Below are 20,115 nucleotides of genomic sequence, written 5' to 3'. Positions count from 1 at the left end.
AGCCCCAGGCCCCGGGGGTCCCTGAAGGGCCTGTTCATCTAACATGGGGGAAACTGAGGCCCAGGGTGTGCAGAAGGTTTCACGACGGCTCACAGCCAAGCTGCATATGCCCTCCCCTTGGAATCCCAGGGAGGACTAATGTACCATTAATTGTAATTAACTAATTATTCCTGCTGCGAACTAGCGGAGGAGGCGGCTGGGGGTGGGGAGCCCCTAAATGACTCAGTCGTGTTTACAACATGCAAACCCATTTAAGAGCTTGTAAAGTCGCTATAAATGGCTCTTTGGCAACAGGGGAATAACGATTCCCTGTCTCCAGCTGCCGGTTTAACAACAACAGTCGGCGGCGCCGGGGGCGCGGGGAACAGGGTTCTAAGATCCAACAGCGCCACCTAGAGACCTCCTTCCAGAACGTTCTGCTCCAGGGCCGACCACTCTGCCGCTTCTCCCGGTGGACGGACCCCTCACAGAATCCAGGGCCTAGGAGACCACGAAGCCCAGTCCCTCCTGCCCCCGTTCGCCGCGGAGAAACTGAGGCCTACGTGAGGAAAGGGCCCGGACCTCGGGGGCTCAGCTGCTCTGAAAACCCTGGGTCTACATCTAAGTCCAGAATGGTACACGGGATTGTTTTCACTCCCCGAGAACTTAAGGTCTATAAAAACGTGACCGTTCAGGAGAGGTTTATGAACCACTTACCCAGACTCACCTGCTTCCCCGCCTGGGCCTCTGATGGAGCCCTTCCCCTCCCTCTCTGCCCCAGCGGAAGGGCCCCAGCCCTGCTCTGTGCTCCCATGGCGGGGCGGTGCCCGGGACCTGCCAGGAGGGACAACATCTGGACACACCACAAGGCCAGCCGTCTGGGGCCGAGACCAGAGCTCAGGCTCTGACTCCTCATTTGCTTTCCTTCCGTTGCACCACCAGAATAAAGATCCTAACAGGTCCCACTGACCTGGGGATTGGGTCCTGAGACAAACACCTTGCCTGTGAGGTATGGCCAGAAGCTCATGGTTGTGAGACACAGAGACTCAGTTAATGCACCCATTCACGGGTGGGAGACGGGCCCAGCCGGGAGCGGACCCCACTCCAAGCCCGCGGTTGCCCTGGGGGTCCCCAGCTGGCCCTGCAGGACAAGGAAGGCTCTAGGAGGGGGGCTCAGACGGCAGCTGGGTGGTCCGGAGAGGTCGTCCCAGCAGACCGGCACGGCGGGCCTCTGCCAGGCCGCTGGCCGGGAGGACAAGGAGGCGTCTGGACAGACCTGAACGCCTCCGGAAACTCACCCACAGTCATGCCGTCCATGTAGCGCTTGATGATATCGAAGGAGTCTCGCAGGTTCCCTTCCGTGATGTCGAAGATGATGTCGGCGTGGTTGGCGGGATACATGGGCATGATGGCCCGGAGGAAGATGATCTCTGCGAGAAAGAAACACAGCATGGAGAGCCCAGAAATGCACCCCTGGGTCACGGGCACCCGGTGCCCGGGAGCCCTGCACGGAGAAGGCGGAGGGGTCCTGAGGGTTCACAGGTCGCAGCCTGTCCCCCTTGTTATCAGCGGGGAAACTGAGGCCCGGAGAAACCTTGGATCTTCTCTGAGGTCATAGAGTAATCGGCAGTGCCAGAGCTGAGGAGCAATTAGTAATTAGTCATAAATCTTCCCGAAGCTGGAAGAAGGGGAAGGGAGGTGGATGAGAGGCAAAGGGAGGGGGGTCAACAAGGGCAAGACAGTGGGTGGTCTCTTGCCCACGGTGATGTGGGTCAGCAAAGCTGCCTCTCCGGGAGCGCCGGGCAGATGGGTGGCTGTGTCTACCTCCGCGGCCTTCTGATACGAAGTGGGACAGACTACCCTGGGCTGGGGGCATGAGGCCCCGATTCTACCCTGGCTCTGGATGATCTGGAGGCGTCCTCCCTCTGGGCCTCGGTTTCCTCGCCTTTGGAGTGAAGGAGGCTGACTGGTGGTGTCCACGGAGGGTCCTTTCAGCGTTAAAGGTCAAGGTCTGGATCTGTTGGGCCCGTGACGCCAACAGGCGTCTCCAGCCACGCTCCACTCCCTGCAGAATCCACTCAGAGACCGGCGCTGCCCGAGAGGCCACAAAACCGGCCGTTAGCGGTTTGGGAAGGATTTGTATGTGGTTGGCTGGAACGTGTCATTTTGCACGCGGCAGACCCCAGTCGGCGATTTTCTCCGAGTCCGTGCCTCCCTGCGGAGATCCTGTGCCGCCCCTTTGCCAGAGGAACGAGCTCCGTCAGGCGACCACGTCCCTGGGGAGCCTCTCCTGCCCTCGCCACCCCTCTCTTCCCCCTTCCCCCCTTTTATGTTCTGGCATGTGCTCTCGCGGGACCCCGTCGCAGGGTAAACACGGGGTGTGGTCACGCTGGCTCAGCTATACATCTGCCCTCAGAGGCTCACAGTGTCCTTCCTATCGCTGTGCCCCAGAGCCCGGCCTTGAGCCTGACACCCGGGAGGCCCGGTCAACGTTTACTGCAGGAATCAATCACGGTGGAGCTCCTCCCAAGGCCAGAGATGAAACCCCTCCCCTCCCGGAGGAAGCGGGGGCAGGAGATCACGGCAGCCCCAGCATGGGGGATGTACACCCGGCAGCAAAAGGCGTGCAGGACAGCACCCACACACAGCCTCCCACCAGGTGCCGGCAGGGGCGGGGGTTGGCACACTGCTCTACTCCTGGGCTCCCTGGATCCGATCCAGCCCCTCTGTGGTCAGCATCGGGTGCAGCCCCGTAATGGCTCCCAAAAGCTTGGACTAGAAGCCCCAACCCCACCCACGTTAAGGCTTATCCTTTCCAGCCTGTCTCTTACCAAGCCTCCACCCCTCCCAGCCAGGAGACCTGGGCTTAGTTCCTCAAATGCCCGCTGTCCCCCAGACTTACCTCCAGACCTTTCCAGAGGAGTTCTGCTCCGCTTGGCACCCCCCTCTGTCCCTGCTCCCCACTTGCACTACGAACCTCCCACTTAGACCCCGGTGGGGAAGTCACTTCCTCCCAGAGGCCCTCCCTGACTCCCCAGCGCTCGGCAGAGAGCCAACACCCAAAAAGATATTTGCCGGACAGCTGCGACCCAGAAGAAGCACGCCCTCCTGAGCCGAGAGCCCGGAATGGGCCGGCACGGTGCTGTGCGCTCGGGGGACACAGAGGAGATGCGGAGGCAAATCTACATCTTACCAAGGAGACGCTCCTTGGGGCCAAGCTCTCGGCTCAAGCATTGGGAGGCCCCTGAGGGGGCTGCCTCGCAGGGACGTCTCTCTTGCGGGGACCTGCCTTGGGGCCCCCACGCCGATTCCAGCCGTGGGAGTCGCCACTCACCTTCAGGGCGGGTGAACTCTCGGAAGGTGGGCAGCGAGACAACAGTATGGGAGATGGTGTGCACGGGATCCAACACGCAGGTGACGTCGTTGGGACGGCAGGACTTGATGCAGCGGACGGTGTCTGTCTTCTCTTGGCGGAGCCTGGGGGGAACCACAGCACAAGAGGCGGATGGGAATGTCGCAACCGCCACTCCCACAGAGACCCAGGATCCAGGAGGACCAGCAGGTGGCCAGGTGGGGAGCGCCCGTCCAGAGGCGGCTCCCGCGGAGAACCGCAGTGGCCTCCGCGGCCCGGCTGCTCGGCGGGGATGCCTCGTGGCCCTTCCTGCGACCTGGACCGGGACCCACACTCCCGTTTTCACCGGCCCTGGCTGTGGGTGAGCGAAGCTTGGCTATTTGCCAATTCCGTTTCTACAACTGCAGACACATTTGTTCATCCGCTCACTCAACAGGTGTGTTTTCAGGGCCTGCTGGGTGCCGGGCACCAAGGATGCCGAAGCAAACGTGGGAGACACGGTCCCGCCTTCCCGGAGCCCTGGGTCAGGTGGGTCGCAGGGGTGGTAAGTGAGAGAACGGGCACGCGGTGCCCAGCTCGGCGCCCGGCACAGAGAAGTCAAACCCACGGTGTCCTGCGACAGATCGGGAGGAGGGAGAAGAGGCGGGGGCTTGTTTCAGGTGCGAGTTTAAAATATGTGGGCTAGAAACATTTTAAATCCTCTTTATTGTAAAATAAAACATAAATGCAACACCCACCCGGAACAAAGAGGTAGTTTAATGAGTCATACGGTCACTGCTCAGGTCACGAGAGAGATCCCTCATCCACCACCCGAGTCCCCATCATGCGTCCAGATCGATCCCAGCGCCCTCCCGCACCCCCCGGGACCCCTGTCCTGACCGTCCTAGCAGTCGCCTACCTGGGCTTCTTCATTGTTTGTATCATACAAGCATACACCTCGAGACACAGTCATTTAGTCTTGTCCGTTAGAAAAACGTGTTGCTTCTCAAGTCCGTTTTAATCCACAGGTTGCCTCTCTATCCTTTCATTTCCCAGACAGTTGGTCTGTTAAGAAACTGGAAGCCTTTGAGCCGTACGGCCTCCTCCACGTGGTCTCGTCGGCTGCGTCCTCCTGGTGCGATGTGGCGTGTGCCTCTGTCCCCTGACTTTCTTGCACACTGGCTGCTGGATCCGGACCTGACCAGATGCAGGCCCAGTCCCTTTGGCAAGGTGACAGATGGTGACGTGTCTTCCATCAGGGGGCACTTGGCGTCTAACTATCTCGTAGGGCCTAAAGCCACTGATTCATCGGGGCTTACAAAATGCTGGTAGTCTGGTTCTATCATTTCTTCTTAGTCTATTAGTTGGAATACTTCTGCAAGGAGTATTCCATATGCTACTCATATGCTATCTGGTTACCGTGGGGTATAGTTCACAGAAGAAAAGCAATGATGCCCGATTCTTGCCTTATTTTTATAAGTTTTCAGGACCATGAACTAGCTCTCTCTCATCATCCAGAGGTTACCCGTTGATTTTTTCAAGTATCGGTATGAACTCATGGATGTGAACTGTTTGATGGGTTTCAACCCACTGCAATGATTATCCTTTGCTGGAGCTCAAGTTTTCCCATCTTTGTCCAGAGGGAAGATCAGAGTGGCTCCTGTGTCCTTTCGACTTGGCCCCAGTAATGTCCAGTAGCTCTCTTGCTCTCTGGTATGACGGGGCGGTCCAGCCTTATTTTGTACTTCTACTGCCCCAGCTACATCTCCGAGAAGTCTTTATTTTGTTTTGGTTTTGGTTTTTTAGCGGTAAACGGTATTTCAAGACCACAATCTAGATACCAGATATGTTTGGTGCTACTGGGTTGGCCATTTCTCCCAGGCCTCTTCAGTGGACATTTTTAAAGGTAAAATATATCATGAGTTCCTACTGATATTTCTGATTCAAAACGAGAACCACACAGACTTTTAATCTCTTCTGTATTACAGAGGAATCTCTTTTCTTCCGTATCACAATCCTGGTTCTTAAGAACACAGGAGATGATAGAATATCCCATAATTATTTATTTAGTTATTCTATATGCTGACACAGTAGTCTCAGAAGAGCAAGACTAAAATTACCACCACCACCACGAACACAATTACTTAAAATAATATATATATTTTTGGATACATCCTCCCTATTCTCCCTGCAGGTTTTATAGACGTGCTATATCTACGTTGTTTGGACATATAGCAATTCATTCTATATGCTGTCCTTACAATACTCACTTAGTTGTGGCTGGATAAGCAACTATGCTTAACGCTTGCAGGCTGATACTTTTGCATGTTGATAATGGTTTGTGTCCTTTGTACACATGAGTCTGTTTCATTGGGCATATACTCCTTGGCTTATGTTTTCTTGAGGATCCTAAGTATTCATCTTCTTCCAGCATAAGTGTTGCTGTGAAAAAGTCTGATGACAACATACTTTTTCCCTTTATAAGTCATTGCTGTTTTTGTCTAGATGCCCACTGTTTGTCTTCTCTTTCCTTTCATTTTTTTTTTAATGTTTGTTTATTTTTGAGAGACAGAGAGAGACAGAGCACAAGTGGGGAAGGAGCAGAGAGAGAGGGAGACACAGAATCTGAAGAAGGCTGAGCTGTCAGCACAGAGCCTGATGTGGGGCTCAAGCCCATGGACTGCGAGATCATGACCTGAGCCAAAGTCGGTGCTTAACTGACTGAGCCACCCAGGTGCCCCTGTCTTCTCTTTCCTTTAAAGTCCGATAATTTGAGGCCCCCAGGTGTCTTACTAAGTTGAGCATCCGACTCTTGATATCTGCTCAGGCCATGATCCCAGGGCTGTGAGATCGAGCCTCACGTCGGGCTTCACTCTGAGCGTGGAGCCTGCTTAAGATTCTCGCTTTCCCTCTGCCCCCTCCCCTGCTCACACTCTCTCTAAAATTAAAAAAATAACAAACTCCGATAATTTTGCTAGACTATGTCTTGATATTTGCTGCTCTGAGTAGATATGTTCAGGCATGCTGTGTTCTTTCAATGTGGATTTTCAAATCTTCTTTTTTTTTTTTTTTTAAGTTTCTGGAAACTTGCTTGAGTTACCATTTTTAATACTTATTTCTTTCCTTTGTTTTGGGTTAGTGCTTCAGAGATTTCTATTATCCGTATGGTGGGTCTTCTGTGTGTGTCTTCTATGTCCATCACTTTCTCTTCGAGCCTTTCCATCTCTTCTACTTCTTTTTTGACTTATAAAATTTGTCTTCTTTTTGGTCGCTCTTTCTCTGGAATATTTCTGAAATTGTTTTTTGCTTTAGTTTTAAATTATTTCCTGGGTTCTGTCACTTCATGTCTCAGTTTTTCTTAATTCTGACCCACAGTTTTCTTACATTTTTGATCATTTTCTTAGTGCTCTTACTCTGTTTTGATATAGGTTACAGTTTTGATCTAGACTGTGAACATCTGTCACTGATGTATTTTCATTATCTGGAGGGATGCCATTCTGTTCCTTATTATCTCCTTTCTTACAATAATTTTTGTAGGAGACTCAACCTTGCTACTTTTTGGTTGATCATTTTCAAGTGGAATTAGTCTTCCTGAAATTTTAGAAAAAGGCACATTCACAGTTTTTCTGACTTCACAGAACTCCCTTATCTGTCATTTGGGGCAGCTGGCCCTCTGCTATTCCTCTACATTTACCTGGACCTTCTTTATCCAGTCTGTTGTCTCTTTCCTACTCAACTCTGCATTTCCCACCCAGCAATTTCTCCATAGTGTGAGATCCTGACATTAAGGGAAGCCCCGCTGGCTCAGTTTCAGGGGTTCCTAGGGGCTAGATGGCTCCGTTCCCTCAATGCTTCCATGAGCTCCTTGCACGCACTGGAATGGACTGAGTAAATGTCTCCCAGTCTCAGCCGCTGCTCCAGAATTTGTCCTCTGTATTTTCTAGGGAATATCTGTTGACTATTCTGGAGTCTCCCACTGCTTTCTTCTGCACAGGTGCCGATACCATGCTGATGGACATACACTGTATTTGGGGGTTCGTAGGGATATCCTGTCACTTCATTTAGTTGTGCATATTTTCTGTAGATTTAAATTTTTTGTCTAGTTGTTTGTGTGTTTTGGGTTGGAATCCAGAGAGCTTCAAACACTATGCTGCTGCATCTTTCCAGATTCTCTGTGCTAGAGGGTTTGCACACATTATCTCACTTAGTCTTTTGGTTTATTTATTTTTGGTCAGTACATCATGGACTCTATTTACTTAATGAAAACAGTGATGCTATGTGAAGATAAGGTTACTGCCAAATGACCATGTAATATAATAAAATTTTAAGTTTCTCTACCCCAAATCTCATAGCTGAAATGGTTTTTTTTTAATTGTCAAGTTAGCTAACATACAGTGTAGTCTTGGCTTCAGAAATAGATACCCGTGATTCATCACTTATACAACACCCAGTGCTCATCCCAACCAGTGCCCTCAATGCCCATCACCCATTTTCCCCAGGGCCCAAACTTCCACCCCCATCAACCTTCAGTTTTTTTCTGTGTATTTAAGAGTCTCTTGTGGTTTGCCTCCCTCTCTGTTTGTACCTTATTTTTCCTTCCCTTCCCCTAGGGTCTTCTGTTAAGTTTCTCAAGTTCTACACATGAGTGAAATCATTTGACATCTGTCTTTTTCTGACTTATTTCACTTAGCATCGTACCCTCCAGTTCCATCCACGTTGTTGAAAATGGCCAGATTTCATTCCTTTCCGTCACTACATCTCACTTAGTCTTTACAGCTCTTCCCTCTACACTACACTGCCTCCTCTATACTTGGGAATCATAGAATAGGGCTTGTATCCAATGATTTCAGAGATGAGGCCAGATGTAACAATCCAACCGGCACTGACTGATCCCAGCAATCCTATCTGCTTCACGGCATTCAAGACAGCAGGGGACAGGGTTTCGGAGGACAGGAGGCAGAGCCAGACTGCCTGGGTGTGAATCCCAGCTCCACCTGAGACCAGCTGTGGGACTCTGGGCAAGTTACTTATCTGCTCTATGCCTCCATGTCTCCAACGTGAAGTGGGATCATAACCGTATTTTCCTCACAAGGCTGTTGGGAGAGTTCAATTTAATGCTTGGAGCAGTACCTGGCCCTCAGCAAGCAGTACATGTGTTAGCTATCATAGTCATGATTATTATCATTACGATAACGATAGCCATGATTATTATCATTTGCCCTGGGGAGCTTGGGTTAGGACAGTGATGGGAGTCAGAAGTGCAGAGTCCTAGGAGTCCGAGGTGGTGGCAGTGACCTTAGACACATCCAAACCCTCTGAACCTTCATTCCCCATTGAACTCAAGATCCAAATGGACACTCACATTCCCTCCAGTGAATGAAAAAGCCAACACTTATTGACTGCTGACTATATATACCAGATAGGGCCTCATCTGCAATCACATGTAATTTTCAACATAATCCATGACGGGGGCCTTGAAGCTCTGAAAGGCAAATGACTTCTCCAAGGTCACAGAACTAGTCAGTGGCCAGGAGGACATTCAAACTCTTGGTTATTATTTTTTTTCTGCACTGTATGATCTCAGCAGCACGATGGAGGACTATGACGGTATAGCCCCAAGGAACTGCAGGGCAGAGAGAAACCTCCAGGCAGTGCAGATATCAGCCCCACATATGCACTCGGGCGCACACACAGAGACAGCAGAGGCGTCCTGAAATGGAACGGGCCACCTTAAGATGTAGGGACTTCTACAAACAAGGGAGAGCGCAAGCTAAGCTGGATGGTCAGTTGGTGGGAATGTCGTACAGGGGACTGTGGCAAACTCTGTAAGGTCACTGCATGGCCTCTAAAGCCCCTGAGCATTTCCCCCCCACTCAACCCTCCTAGACATGAAGGAAAAGGGCTTCTTCCAACCTGGATAATCTGGAGCATGGGGAAGGAACACTTGAATACAATAACCGGATCCCTGCTGTGCCTTGCTAACCTCACAGAAGAGGGGATATTTGAACTTAGCCTTGAAAATACCATCCATCGATCATCCATCCATCCATCCATCCATCCATCCATCTACCCATCCATCCATTCATCCACCTTCCCATCATCCATTCATCATCCGTCCATTCATCCATCTGTCCATCCATTTATTTATTCAGTTGTTTACTGAACTCTTCCTATAGGCCAAACACTGCAGGTGTCGAGAATACAGATATAATCCGTGTCCTCCGAAAGGTCCCAGTGCAGTAGGGGTAATAAAAAGTTACAATCACAAGATAACAGGGAAAATGTGCAGATGTTCACGGCTACTGGAGCTCAGGTTAAGGAAAGGCTTCACTGAGGAGATGACTTTTGAGTTAAGCCTTCAAGAAACATAGCAGTTTGTAGGAGGGTGGCAGGGCACACGCTAAAGCCAAGAGAAGGCACATTCAGGGGAGGACAAGCACCCCTGCAGGACTAGAACGAGGGGATGAGCTAGGATAGAGTTGAAAATGTGGGCAGAGGCTAGATCGAGCATGGCCTTGGATACCATTCCAAGAGAGCCGGACTTGACCCGCTGGCAAATGAATCACAGACGGTCCTAACGAGAGAGGGACATAACCAGGCTGGCCCTTCAGAGGGGCCCTCTGGCTGCAGCTTGGAGAATGCTCTAGAAGATGGGAGACTGGGAGCCGGTACAGACCAGACATGCTCAGAGAGAGGTATGGGAGACAGAGTGGAAGGCTTGAGGTGACTGGCTTCCACGGTAGTTCAACTGCCACTCTGTCGACAGGCACAAGGCACAGCGTTTACTGCGCATGTGTCTTCCCTGCCGGACAGCGAGGCCAGCACACCCTCCCTGCACCAACTTACACGGAACTATAGGAAGGATCTTAGGACCCCGCAATATCCTGGTTCCCCTGTGACGTTCTGCCTTCCCCTCGGGTTTCTGCTTGGAAACAGCATCGGCAGTCACAGAAATGCTAGAGACGTAAGCCAGTGTTGGTAGAAAGTTGTCCGTTCCCTCAACGGGCATGGACAGAGCATCTCCCGTGTGTTAGGCACCTCGCCAGGAGCTAGGGACACACATCGCTGAAGGGGACAGAGCTGGTCTCTGCCGGCCCAGAGCCCTCCGGGTGGTGAAGACAGACACACAGAAACACGGATAAATGGGAAGTGCAAACCGTGATAAGCATAACAAAAGAAGCGGGAGGTAGGAGAAAGACTGACAGAGGAGCTGAGCCGAGAGGAAGGCCTCACTGAGAAAGGAGCACTGAAGCTGAGCTTTAGCCAACATTGGAGCCAAGGGTGCAAAGCGTGTGCAAAGGGCCTGAGGCAGCAAAGAACTCAGCGGTGTGGCTCAAGGGAAGGGAGCAAGGGGGCGACAATTTGTAGTCGGGCTGGGGACGTGTGCAAGGACAAAATCATACAGGGCCTCGAAGGGCACTCTGGGGACCGGTGACCACGGTTTGGCTGGGATCGTGGTGGAGGAAATGAAGAGAGGCGGGTGGGTCGAGGCCCACGTTGAAGGTGTTGTGAGAATGGAATGGTTGGAGTTAGGGAGTCGGCAAGCTAGGGTTCAAACACCAGCTGTGCGAGCCTGGGCAAATCACTTGCTGTCTCTGGGTCTCCGTGGGGATGGGACACCTGCCTTGCGGCACTGAGGCAATGCACACGAAGGACCCGAAGCACAACGAGTGGCACATCTATCGTCTTATCCTCTGCCTCCTCCTCCTGGCAGGGGGGCAGGATCCCCGGCCGAGGCAACTAACCGTATTCGGGCAAGAGCGGCCGCCAAGATCCTGCAACTGTGTTCTGGGTCTTTCTCCCACCGGTTCAGGCTTGTCATCAAGACAAACAGAACGAGAGGCTCGGGATCGAGTTTTCTGGACTCCGTTAAAGGGTCAGCTCCACGCAATACAGCCAGGACACCAAGCGCAGCCAGAGACTTGGTCCCGCGGCCCGGCTCTGCTACAAATAGGCCACAAAACCCTGGCCGAGCCCTGCCCCTTCTCTGGGCCTCAGTCTCCACATCTAGAGAACGAGAGCGGAAGGAGCCCGATACCCTCTTTTCAATGACGGCCTCGGCCCTTGGGCTCAACGCAAAATGGAGGAGAGCTCATTCATCCGAGGTGATACACGCGCGCCTCCTTAACCCCGTCCCCGGGCTCCCTGGCGGTGTAGACGGTGACCTCCGTCAACAGGGACTCCCAGATGCATACGAGCGTATGAAAACCACTCCTCCGTCACCGCGTGGGAGCACCAGGCAGTGGCGGGTGCCTGGTTCGCCCCAGGGTGATGAACAGCACGGCCTCCCCCCCGGGCGAGATAAAACCAAGGCACGTGAGGCATGCTGGGTAGGATCGCCTGCTGAAACTTTATTAAGATCCCGGAGGGGAGGGCGAGGAAAGCAACAAGAGGGAGCCCCCGGCGGCCCAAAGCAAGTGCTCAGAGCTCTGCGGACACAAAGACGAAAAGCTTGGCCACAAAGGAGCTGACGGTGCCATGGCGATAGAGGTCCATCTTGACGGTCAGGAGCAAGTCCCTGGGCTCAGGGACGGGCTTGGTGAGGGCCACCACCCCGCTGTGGTGGCTCACCTTCCGGGTGCTGAAAAAGCCCTCCTCGTTGCCGCTGGTGATAGCCAGCTGCATGCTGTCCCCAGGGACGGCATTGGAGGGGCCCATGCGGAAAACCACCGCGGGCACTTGGATGTTGGTGGGGAAAGAGAGGTGGTAGTAGGTTATTCTCAGAGGCAGCTTGGGGCACTCCTGATTCTCATGGCAAGGCAAGCGCTCGCAGCGGCTGCAAGAAAAGTGGACAGAGAGACAAGAAAAGGATTAGAGCAAATTCAGCAAGCGGAGGCACAACAGAGCGCGAGGGAAAGCGGGGGCTCGCCGGGCAGGGACTCCCGCCACCCCTCTGGCCGATTCGGCTAAAGGAAGAGCACCCCTCACTCACCTGCGGGAGGTGCCGTGGACCTCCGGGCCGCTGACTCAGGCACTAGCCTCTTCCAACACCCTCAGGGGGCGCTGGGTGGCCGGGGTCTAGGGCCGTGCCGGGAGCGAGGTGTGTCCCCTCTCGCCGGCAGAGCACCCCCCGCCGGGCCACACTCCCCGGGCGCACCCTGCCCTCTGAGTGTCGTCCGGGCGCCCGGCCCCTCACCCAGGCCGTGGTCACGGCTACACGGGGCTCTTGGCGGGGCACGGAGATGACCCCGGAGGCGGTCATCTCCACCGCTAGCGGTCACGGCCGCTGCCATCTATCAAGTGCTTGGCCACTCATCACCAAGCGTTCTCTAGCGCGAGCACCGTAACTGCACCGTGAGAGTGGCCTGAGTGCCATTCTTCAGATGCGGAAACTGAGCCTCGAAGAGTCGGGAGGCCTTCCCAAGGTCACAGAGTGAGGACGCCAGATTTGTGCTCAGGCAGTGAGGTCTGTTCCCCACCCGCCTCGCTGGGTCTCGTGCTCCAGGCCCAGTTTCCTGTGTGTCCACAGGGACAGCCAGGGCTTGGAATGGAGATGGGGATGGGTTCTAACTTCCTGTAACAGGATGACGATAGCCCCTGATTTCCTATGACAGCATGGAAAGAGGTTCTAAGTTCCTGTGACAGAACGGGGAGAGCGCCCCACTTCCTATGACAGAACGGTGATAGTTCCTAACTTCCTGTGGCCGGATGGAAAGAGGTTCTAACTTCCTGTGACCGGATGGAAAGAGGTTCTAACTTCCTGTGACATTCTCTGACTTCCTGTGACAAGATGGTGATAGCTCCTAACTTCCTGTGACAGGATGGAAAGAGGTTCTAACTTCCTGTGACCGGATGGAAAGAGGTTCTAACTTCCTATGACATTCTCTGACTTCCTGTGACAGGACGGTGATAGTTCCTAACTTCCTGTGACCGGATGGAAAGAGGTTCTAACTTCCTATGACATTCTCTGACTTCCTGTGACAGGACGGTGATAGTTCCTAACTTCCTGTGACAGGATGGAAAGAGGTTCTAACTTCCTATGACATTCTCTGACTTCCTGTGACAGGACGGTGATAGTTCCTAACTTCCTGTGACAGGATGGAAAGAGGTTCTAACTTCCCATGACAGAATGGTGATAGCTCCTAACTTCCTGTGGCAGGATGGAAAGAGGTTCTAAGTTCCTGTGACAGAACGGGGAGAGTGCCCCACTTCCTATGACAGAACGGTGATAGTTCCTAACTTCCTGTGGCCGGATGGAAAGAGGTTCTAACTTCCTGTGACCGGATGGAAAGAGGTTCTAACTTCCTATGACATTCTCTGACTTCCTGTGACAAGATGGTGATAGTTCCTAACTTCCTGTGACAGGATGGAAAGAGGTTCTAACTTCCTATGACATTTTCTGACTTCCTGTGACAGGATGGTGATAGTTCCTAACTTCCTGTGACAGGATGGAAAGAGGTTCTAACTTCCTATGACATTTTCTGACTTCCTGTGACAGGATGGTGATAGTTCCTAACTTCCTGTGACCGAATGGAAAGAGGTTCTAACTTCCTATGACATTCTCTGACTTCCTGTGACAGGATGGTGATAGTTCCTAACTTCCTGTGACAGGATGGAAAGAGGTTCTAACTTCCCGTGACAGAATGGTGATAGCTCCTAACTTCCTGTGGCAGGATGGAAAGAGGTTCTAAGTTCCTGTGACAGAATGGGGAGAGTGCCCCACTACCTATGACAGAACGGTGATAGCTCCTAACTTCCTGTGGCAGGATGGAGAGGTTCTAAGTTCCTGTTACAGGTTCTAATTTCCAATGGCAGGATGGTGATAGCTCCAAACATCCAAGACAGGATGGAATGAAGTTCTGACTTCCTGTGACAGAATGGTGATAGCTCCTAACTTCCAGCGACAGGATGGAAAGAGGTCCTAACTTCCTGTTATAGGTTCTAACTTCTTGTGACAGGATGGTGAGCTCCTAATTTCTGAGGAAGAATGGAAAGAGGTCTAACTTCTGTTATAGGTTCTAACTTCCTGTGACAGGATGGTGAGCTCCTAATTTCTAGGCAGAATGGAAAGAGGTTTAACTTCTGTTATAGGTTCTAACTTCCTGTGACAGGACGGTGACAGCTCCTAACTTCCCATAACAGGATGGAAAGAAGTTTTGACTTACTGTAACAGAATGGTGAGAGCTCCTAACTTCCAGTGACAGAATGTTGATAGTTTCTAACCTCCTGTGACAGGATGGAAAGAAGTTCCGACTTCCTGTGACAGGATGCTGAGAGCTCATAATTCCTGAGACAGAATGGAAAGGGGTTCTAACTTCCTGTGATAGGTTCTAACTTCCTGTGATAGGCTGGTGATAGCTCCTGATTCCTGTGATCGGATTAGAGAGAGGTCCTAACTTCCTGTGACAGGATGGAAAGAGATTCTGACTTCCTGCTACAGGCTCCAACTTTCTGTGACAGGCTGGTGAGAGCTCCTCACTTCCCCTGATGGAGACGGAGACAGGTTCTAACTTCCTGTGAGAGGCTGGGGACGGGGACGATCTTCGGCCTCCTGAACACCAGGCCATCGCACTCTGATGGCAGCCGCCTTTGGAAGTGGAGCCCAAGTGCAGAGCCCCATGGGACCTGGCAGGGCATGCCCCAGGAAGTTCTGCCACGTTGACCGTGTTTGGATTCTCTGGCCAGGAGCAAGGACCGTCCTAGCCTTCCATCTCGCCTCCCTCTCAGCCCTTTAAGTTTCTGTGCCTTGTGTTGGGTTACTTGGACTTATTTTACATTTGGCGTTTATTGTGAGTGGGGTCTCTTTTTTCCATCCGATTTCCGGCTCTTTATCGGGATGAGGGGAATCATCTCATTTATTTGGCCGTTTACCATTCTGAGCAGGCTTCGCTAGGCCAGCCCCGGGAGCGAGCTCCAGGGTACTCCCTGGGGATGATCCTCCACGGTAGGTGAGGATCAGGAGCACTGCGGGGGAGTCATGCATGGGAGGGGCCCGGAGGCAGAGGGGACAGGTAGGAGAGAAGGAAAGCAGAAGAAAGGTGCTGCTGAGGGGCGGCCTACCCCCCGAGACACCTAGCTCCAGGCCAAACGATAAGGTTCCGGGGGGTTCGGGAGACCCTGCGGGAAGGTGCCTGGCCTCGTGCTGGGTGAATCAGGGTTTCTCCTTCCATTAGCTCATCTCGTCGTCCCACACTGTTCTCCTGCTCTACTGACGGGAAGATCAAAGCTCAGTGAGGACACGTAACTTGTCTGTGACGCCACAGTCTGTATTAAGTGGCAGAAACAAAGTTGGCCTGTCTCACTTCAAAGCCTTCATCCACACGCACGCATACACACACACACACGCACACACGCACACGCGCACACGCGCACACATGCACACACGCACCAGCTGCTTCAGGAAAGGCCTGGTGGTCTTGCCAGCAGGTGGCGCTAGAGTCGCCTTCATGTGACTTAAGCTTGTCCCACTTCTGTGTGGCCTGTACCCTGTCCAAGGACGGGGTTTTGATTTGTCAGACGGACGCATTGACCCAGCACGTGTGGCCAGAGGGAACGTGACGTGTGCATGACGTTCGAGCTCCCGCAGCCACCACACCGGAGAACTGGACGCTCCCTCCTCCATGGTCCCCACACCCCCACCACGAACCCCGAAGAGGCATTAACCGCAGAGCCGCAGGCATTTCTCACACGAGGCATTTCTCGGCCTGGCTCTGGGTGGACCATTCACTTCCCAAGGGCCGGGCGATGGCTCTCCGGCTTCATCTCCAGGACCCGGCGTGAACTTGACACATGCTACGCACTCCAGCAAACGTGCACAAACACGTACGGCCCCGATTTTCCCGGTCAGCTCCAACTTCAACGCTCCTGTCCTGCTCTACCCTGGGCTTATGGAAACATCACAGAAACCTCAACTACCACGTCCGGCAAACTGCCCGCCACCCTGGGCACCCACACAAAAGTCTTTGTTAGCCAGCACGTCTGGAGGGCTGTCGTCGCACAGAGAAGGGCCAGGTCCCTGGGACCACACGCCTTGGTTTCCATCTCGTCATGTACAAGAGAACAACGTGCCCCAATTTTTCAGTTCACCAGAGCTGTGCCAACCGAGGCTTAGAAGCCTTCCTCTGGCTTCTAAGACCGCATGTCTCAGGGGTCCGTCCTGCTGAGGGGATAAAGAGGATGTTTTCAGTCCCATCCCAGGCTCTGGAACGCTTTGACATTCCTCCTGTGGGTAGGAGGGAATCGTGTGGTCAGGATCTTAACAGCCTGGCCGATCCATGAGGCCCAGCCCTGTGGTTTGTGGCCCAGCCTGCTGGGTCATGCTCCAGTTACCGCCCCTTGGCCGCCAGGGACACTGCCCAGAAGGAGACTGTGTGGACAGAAAGAGAAGGCTGAGGCCCAGAGAGAGACAGAGAGACAGAGAGAGGGCACACACCTAAATCTTCCCTATCAAGACTCCCTAAATGTTAACAACAGAAATGCCGGCTAGTGGGTCTTTCCTGATACGGCTCTTTTAAGTTTTATAAATTGCTTTCTGAAGGTCAGATAATAAATTCTTTAAGAGGATTTTGGAGGATGGGGAAAAGAAGCTATAAAGCAAGAAAACTCCAGCCTGAGGCATTAACAGTGCCGAGAAGACGGGCCACTCCTTGCTTGGAGCTCCGGCCTGTATCCTGCCTGGGTCGGTCTACCATTTGTCAGAGGCTTGTCACTATGCTGACACTAAGCTACGAGCCCCCGTGGTCCTACGGTAACTCCTCTCTCTAGGAGGGGACAACCAGGATACAAGCCTCCAATGGCCACTCAACTTGGGGTTCCAGCCCCAACCCCCCTTCCTACACTGGGCTCCCGGCTGGCCCGTGATTCCCCACAGGGACCAGCAAAGGGGAAAACTGCAACCAGATGGAGTCCTGTGTGTAGCACGATGGCCCCAACCACACAGCCCCTCAGACGCCCGTGTCTCGTCTCCCATCGGAGGGCCGGGAGCTCAACCAGTCACACGGGCGGCAAGCAGCAGGCGGGGAACAGCAGAGGTGCCCCGAGGAACCTCTGTGGCTAAGCTGAAGTGCCCCGAGGGAGAGAAACGGGATGGCCGGTCATCACCGTCCTCACTCCCTACCACTCTTGTCCCAGCACTGGGCTGGCTGCCTGGAGCTCGTTACCACTAATCCCTGCTAATCCCCAAGGCCTTGCCAAGCAGGTGTTGCAGACACAGAAAGGGCCCCTGGGTGGCCAAGAGACTGACCTGAGGCCACAGCCCCAAGGAACAGGAGAGCGAGTCTGGAAGTCTGGAATTCCGGCCCTGGCTCTTCCCCTTTCCACACAGCCCTTTCAGGCCCTGCCCTGGACACCAGGGGGCACCCCCCTAAAAACTGGCAGTAAGATAGACCTTTGGGGCGCCTACCCACTCCCCCATGGGGGCTGAACCCAGCGTGAGCTTTATGAGGGGGCCCTGCTCCGCCATCAAGGCTCACCCCGCAGGAACCCGGCAGGGTGGCCTCACCGCCCGCTTCATAGCTGAGGGTATAGAGGCTCCAAGGAGCCCCAGCGACCCGGAATGGAGTAACTCCAAGCTGGCATCTTTCTGGAATGCCACAGCTTCCCCAAGAAGCTGGAGAACTCAGTCCTGGAGGGCTTGGCCTGGCCACTACCCCCGGTTTCTTTCTCCTCCCCCTCTGTGCCCGCCGCTGCGGGGGGCGGGGCGCTGGCGAGCAGGCATGGGTGTTAATCTGGGCCGTCCTGCCCGGAGGGGCAGCTTGGAGCCCCATCTTCCCTCTCTTGCTTGTACTGTGGGTGGGGCCCTGCTCCCTCTTCCTACTCACAGAAAATGACAAGCCCCCTCTTTGTCAGCCCCCGGTACATGCTGATGAAGCCGTGGGATGGGACAGACCGAGCCCTGAAGCATCAACCCCCACAGTGAGCAGAATGCCAGCCCAGGCTCCCCACTGAGCACCCCATTTCACGGCCGGACGCCCTTCGATCCCCTGTCCCCAGCCCTGCTCCAGTCCTGCCCGCCACTCCCTCCCTCTGTGCCTAACTCAGTTTCCCCCTCCCCATTCATTCCACCAACGCCTACTCCAGGCGCTCCGCACCCAAGCCACATGGGGACTCTGCTGCACTCTGTGGCCACTGCTGCTCTGGAATGTGCTCTTAGTAGGCACGGTGCTGGGCACGGGGCCTTTGTGGGCCCACTGTCTGCCCCGGTGCCTGCACACAGTATGCCCGCGGTCCCCAAACAAGTAAATGACTTTCTCCGGCACCGAGGCGTAGCCAAGGCTTCCACAGCAAATGCCAACACGCAGGAAGGGGCCGGGTCTGCTGATTTCAGTCACAACCTCAGCTCACGGCGCCCACCTGTCCACCCTTGGGCTCGGGAAGCACGCAGACCCCCAGAGGGAAGCTGCCTCCGGTCTGGGCTTCGTGGCTGCCCGTGTTAGAATTCCATGCCCAGCGCCAGCCAGTCTTCCAGAGTCCTCGAGCCCAGACACAGACAAAGAACTGGGGGAGCAGGAACTTAATACCACAAATAGCAGCCCAGCCTCAAATTGAGGAAACGGAACTTTCTTAGGGGTCCGAGGTACGCCCTCGCTGCCCTCCGGGGCTCAGTTCTGGGGTGCCTCTTCCCTAACCGGGGCACAGGGAGGACACGAGCTATCGGGTCTCCAGGCGGACGAACGTACGTGGGCTGGGGGAACAGAGCAAGCCCGCGGAGGTGGCGAGGCCGGAGGACGAGCACCTGGGAAGAGCCCAGAGTGCCGCTGGGGAGACGGAGGCCTGAGCACCTGGCATTCAGCAAGCCGGAGGCCAGGCCAGAACCGCAAGCCAGGGCAGCCGCCCTTTGGGCTTGAGCGAGTGGACACTGGGGCCGGGTGCACCAACCAAGGAGGCCCTGACCCTCCAGCGGGAGGAGCAGGCTCACGGTCAAAAGGCCGAGTTGCGGTCAGCCTAGCTGTGCACTGGCTTCGAGCGTTTCCGGGGGTTGGAAGGAGGGGTCACGCACCCGTGCTCCCGAATCTGGCCCCACTAGAGAGCTCCTCCTGAAATTACTGACAGTGGCATGAAACGAACCTCGCTGAATAAAATTAGGGGTAGGGTGGTGTGCAGTGAGACCGGAGGTCCTCCCTACGCCCTGAGGAAGGGGGTTTCTGGACATCCCAGCAGACACCCTAGTGGCCTGGGAAGGAAGGAGCTTCCAATAACATAGGAACATACAGCCTCAAGTTTGGGACACAGAAAATTCCGTGCCGTTCCCACACAGTCACCAGGCTGAATGGAATCTGGCTTTCAGGAGGGGGGTCGCCTAATGACGATGCCCCAGCAACCACATCAGCTCACCCGGAAGCATCACTACCTTCGTCTGGGCCAGAGTATGTTCTGACCTCTGCATCTCGCAGATGACGAAGCTGAGGCCCAGCGAGCTGCCTCGGGCCCAAGGTCTCAGGCCTGGTGTTTCTGCCTCGCACAGGCTCCCTGAGGCCAGGCCGGCCCTCCTTGAAGTCACTACCTAGGCTCTCGGCAACCAGCCTCCCGGCGTTTAGGGGCTTGAGAATCGGGGTCCTCAAGTTTCCCAGGGCCCCGGTGGGAGGGCACAGCTCATGAGCCGCCCACCCAGGCCGGGAGCCAGGCCCCCAGGAAGGCCGACGCAGACAGACAATGGCGGGGCCCGAGGGACTTACGTGTCTGCGGAGCGGCGGTAGTTCTTGGGGCACTCGAAGGCCAGGCAGCGGAAGCCGCCCTGGATGTTGAAGCAGGTCTCGTTGATGGAGCAGTTGTGGATGCCGGCCACACACTCATCGATGTCTGTGAGAGACCCCAAGGCAGCCCGGTGAAGGCTGAGGCCGCCCGAGCCGACCCCATCCACAGATGGT

The 20,115-nt window shown here is 54.3% G+C and overlaps 1 protein-coding gene and 1 long non-coding RNA gene across 6 annotated transcripts in view; one reads left to right on the top strand and one right to left on the bottom strand.

Moving 5' to 3' along the window:
• FBLN1 (fibulin 1) overlaps nucleotides 1-20,115 on the bottom strand; it is an 86,381-nt gene that overhangs the window by 22,000 nt on the left and 44,266 nt on the right. Inside the window, exons 14-16 of one of the 2 annotated variants that reach the window (XM_053895837.1) lie at nucleotides 19,924-20,047; nucleotides 3,314-3,456; nucleotides 1,278-1,409 (exon numbers count right to left, since the gene is read on the bottom strand). In XM_053895837.1, coding sequence (XP_053751812.1) covers nucleotides 1,278-1,409; nucleotides 3,314-3,456; nucleotides 19,924-20,047 — 399 coding nt within the window. Of the gene's footprint in view, nucleotides 1-1,277; nucleotides 1,410-3,313; nucleotides 3,457-11,643; nucleotides 12,087-19,923; nucleotides 20,048-20,115 lie in introns of those variants that run through there. The other variant, XM_053895836.1, reaches the window with a different exon arrangement.
• Nucleotides 12,810-14,323, top strand: LOC128775084 (uncharacterized). 4 transcript variants are annotated; one of them, XR_008419722.1, is made up of 5 exons: nucleotides 12,810-12,875; nucleotides 12,938-12,999; nucleotides 13,082-13,194; nucleotides 13,483-13,544; nucleotides 14,266-14,323. It is a non-coding gene; the product is annotated as an uncharacterized LOC128775084 (long non-coding RNA). The 4 variants fall into 4 exon arrangements; XR_008419723.1 differs by having other exon boundaries at nucleotides 13,483-13,513; nucleotides 14,189-14,287; XR_008419721.1 differs by having other exon boundaries at nucleotides 14,189-14,287.

Source organism: Panthera pardus, unplaced genomic scaffold, assembly GCF_024362965.1.
Source record: "Panthera pardus isolate Hobbes unplaced genomic scaffold, ASM2436296v1 HiC_scaffold_6, whole genome shotgun sequence".
Classification (NCBI taxonomy): domain Eukaryota; kingdom Metazoa; phylum Chordata; class Mammalia; order Carnivora; family Felidae; genus Panthera; species Panthera pardus.
This window is presented reverse-complemented; position numbering and strand designations above follow the sequence as displayed.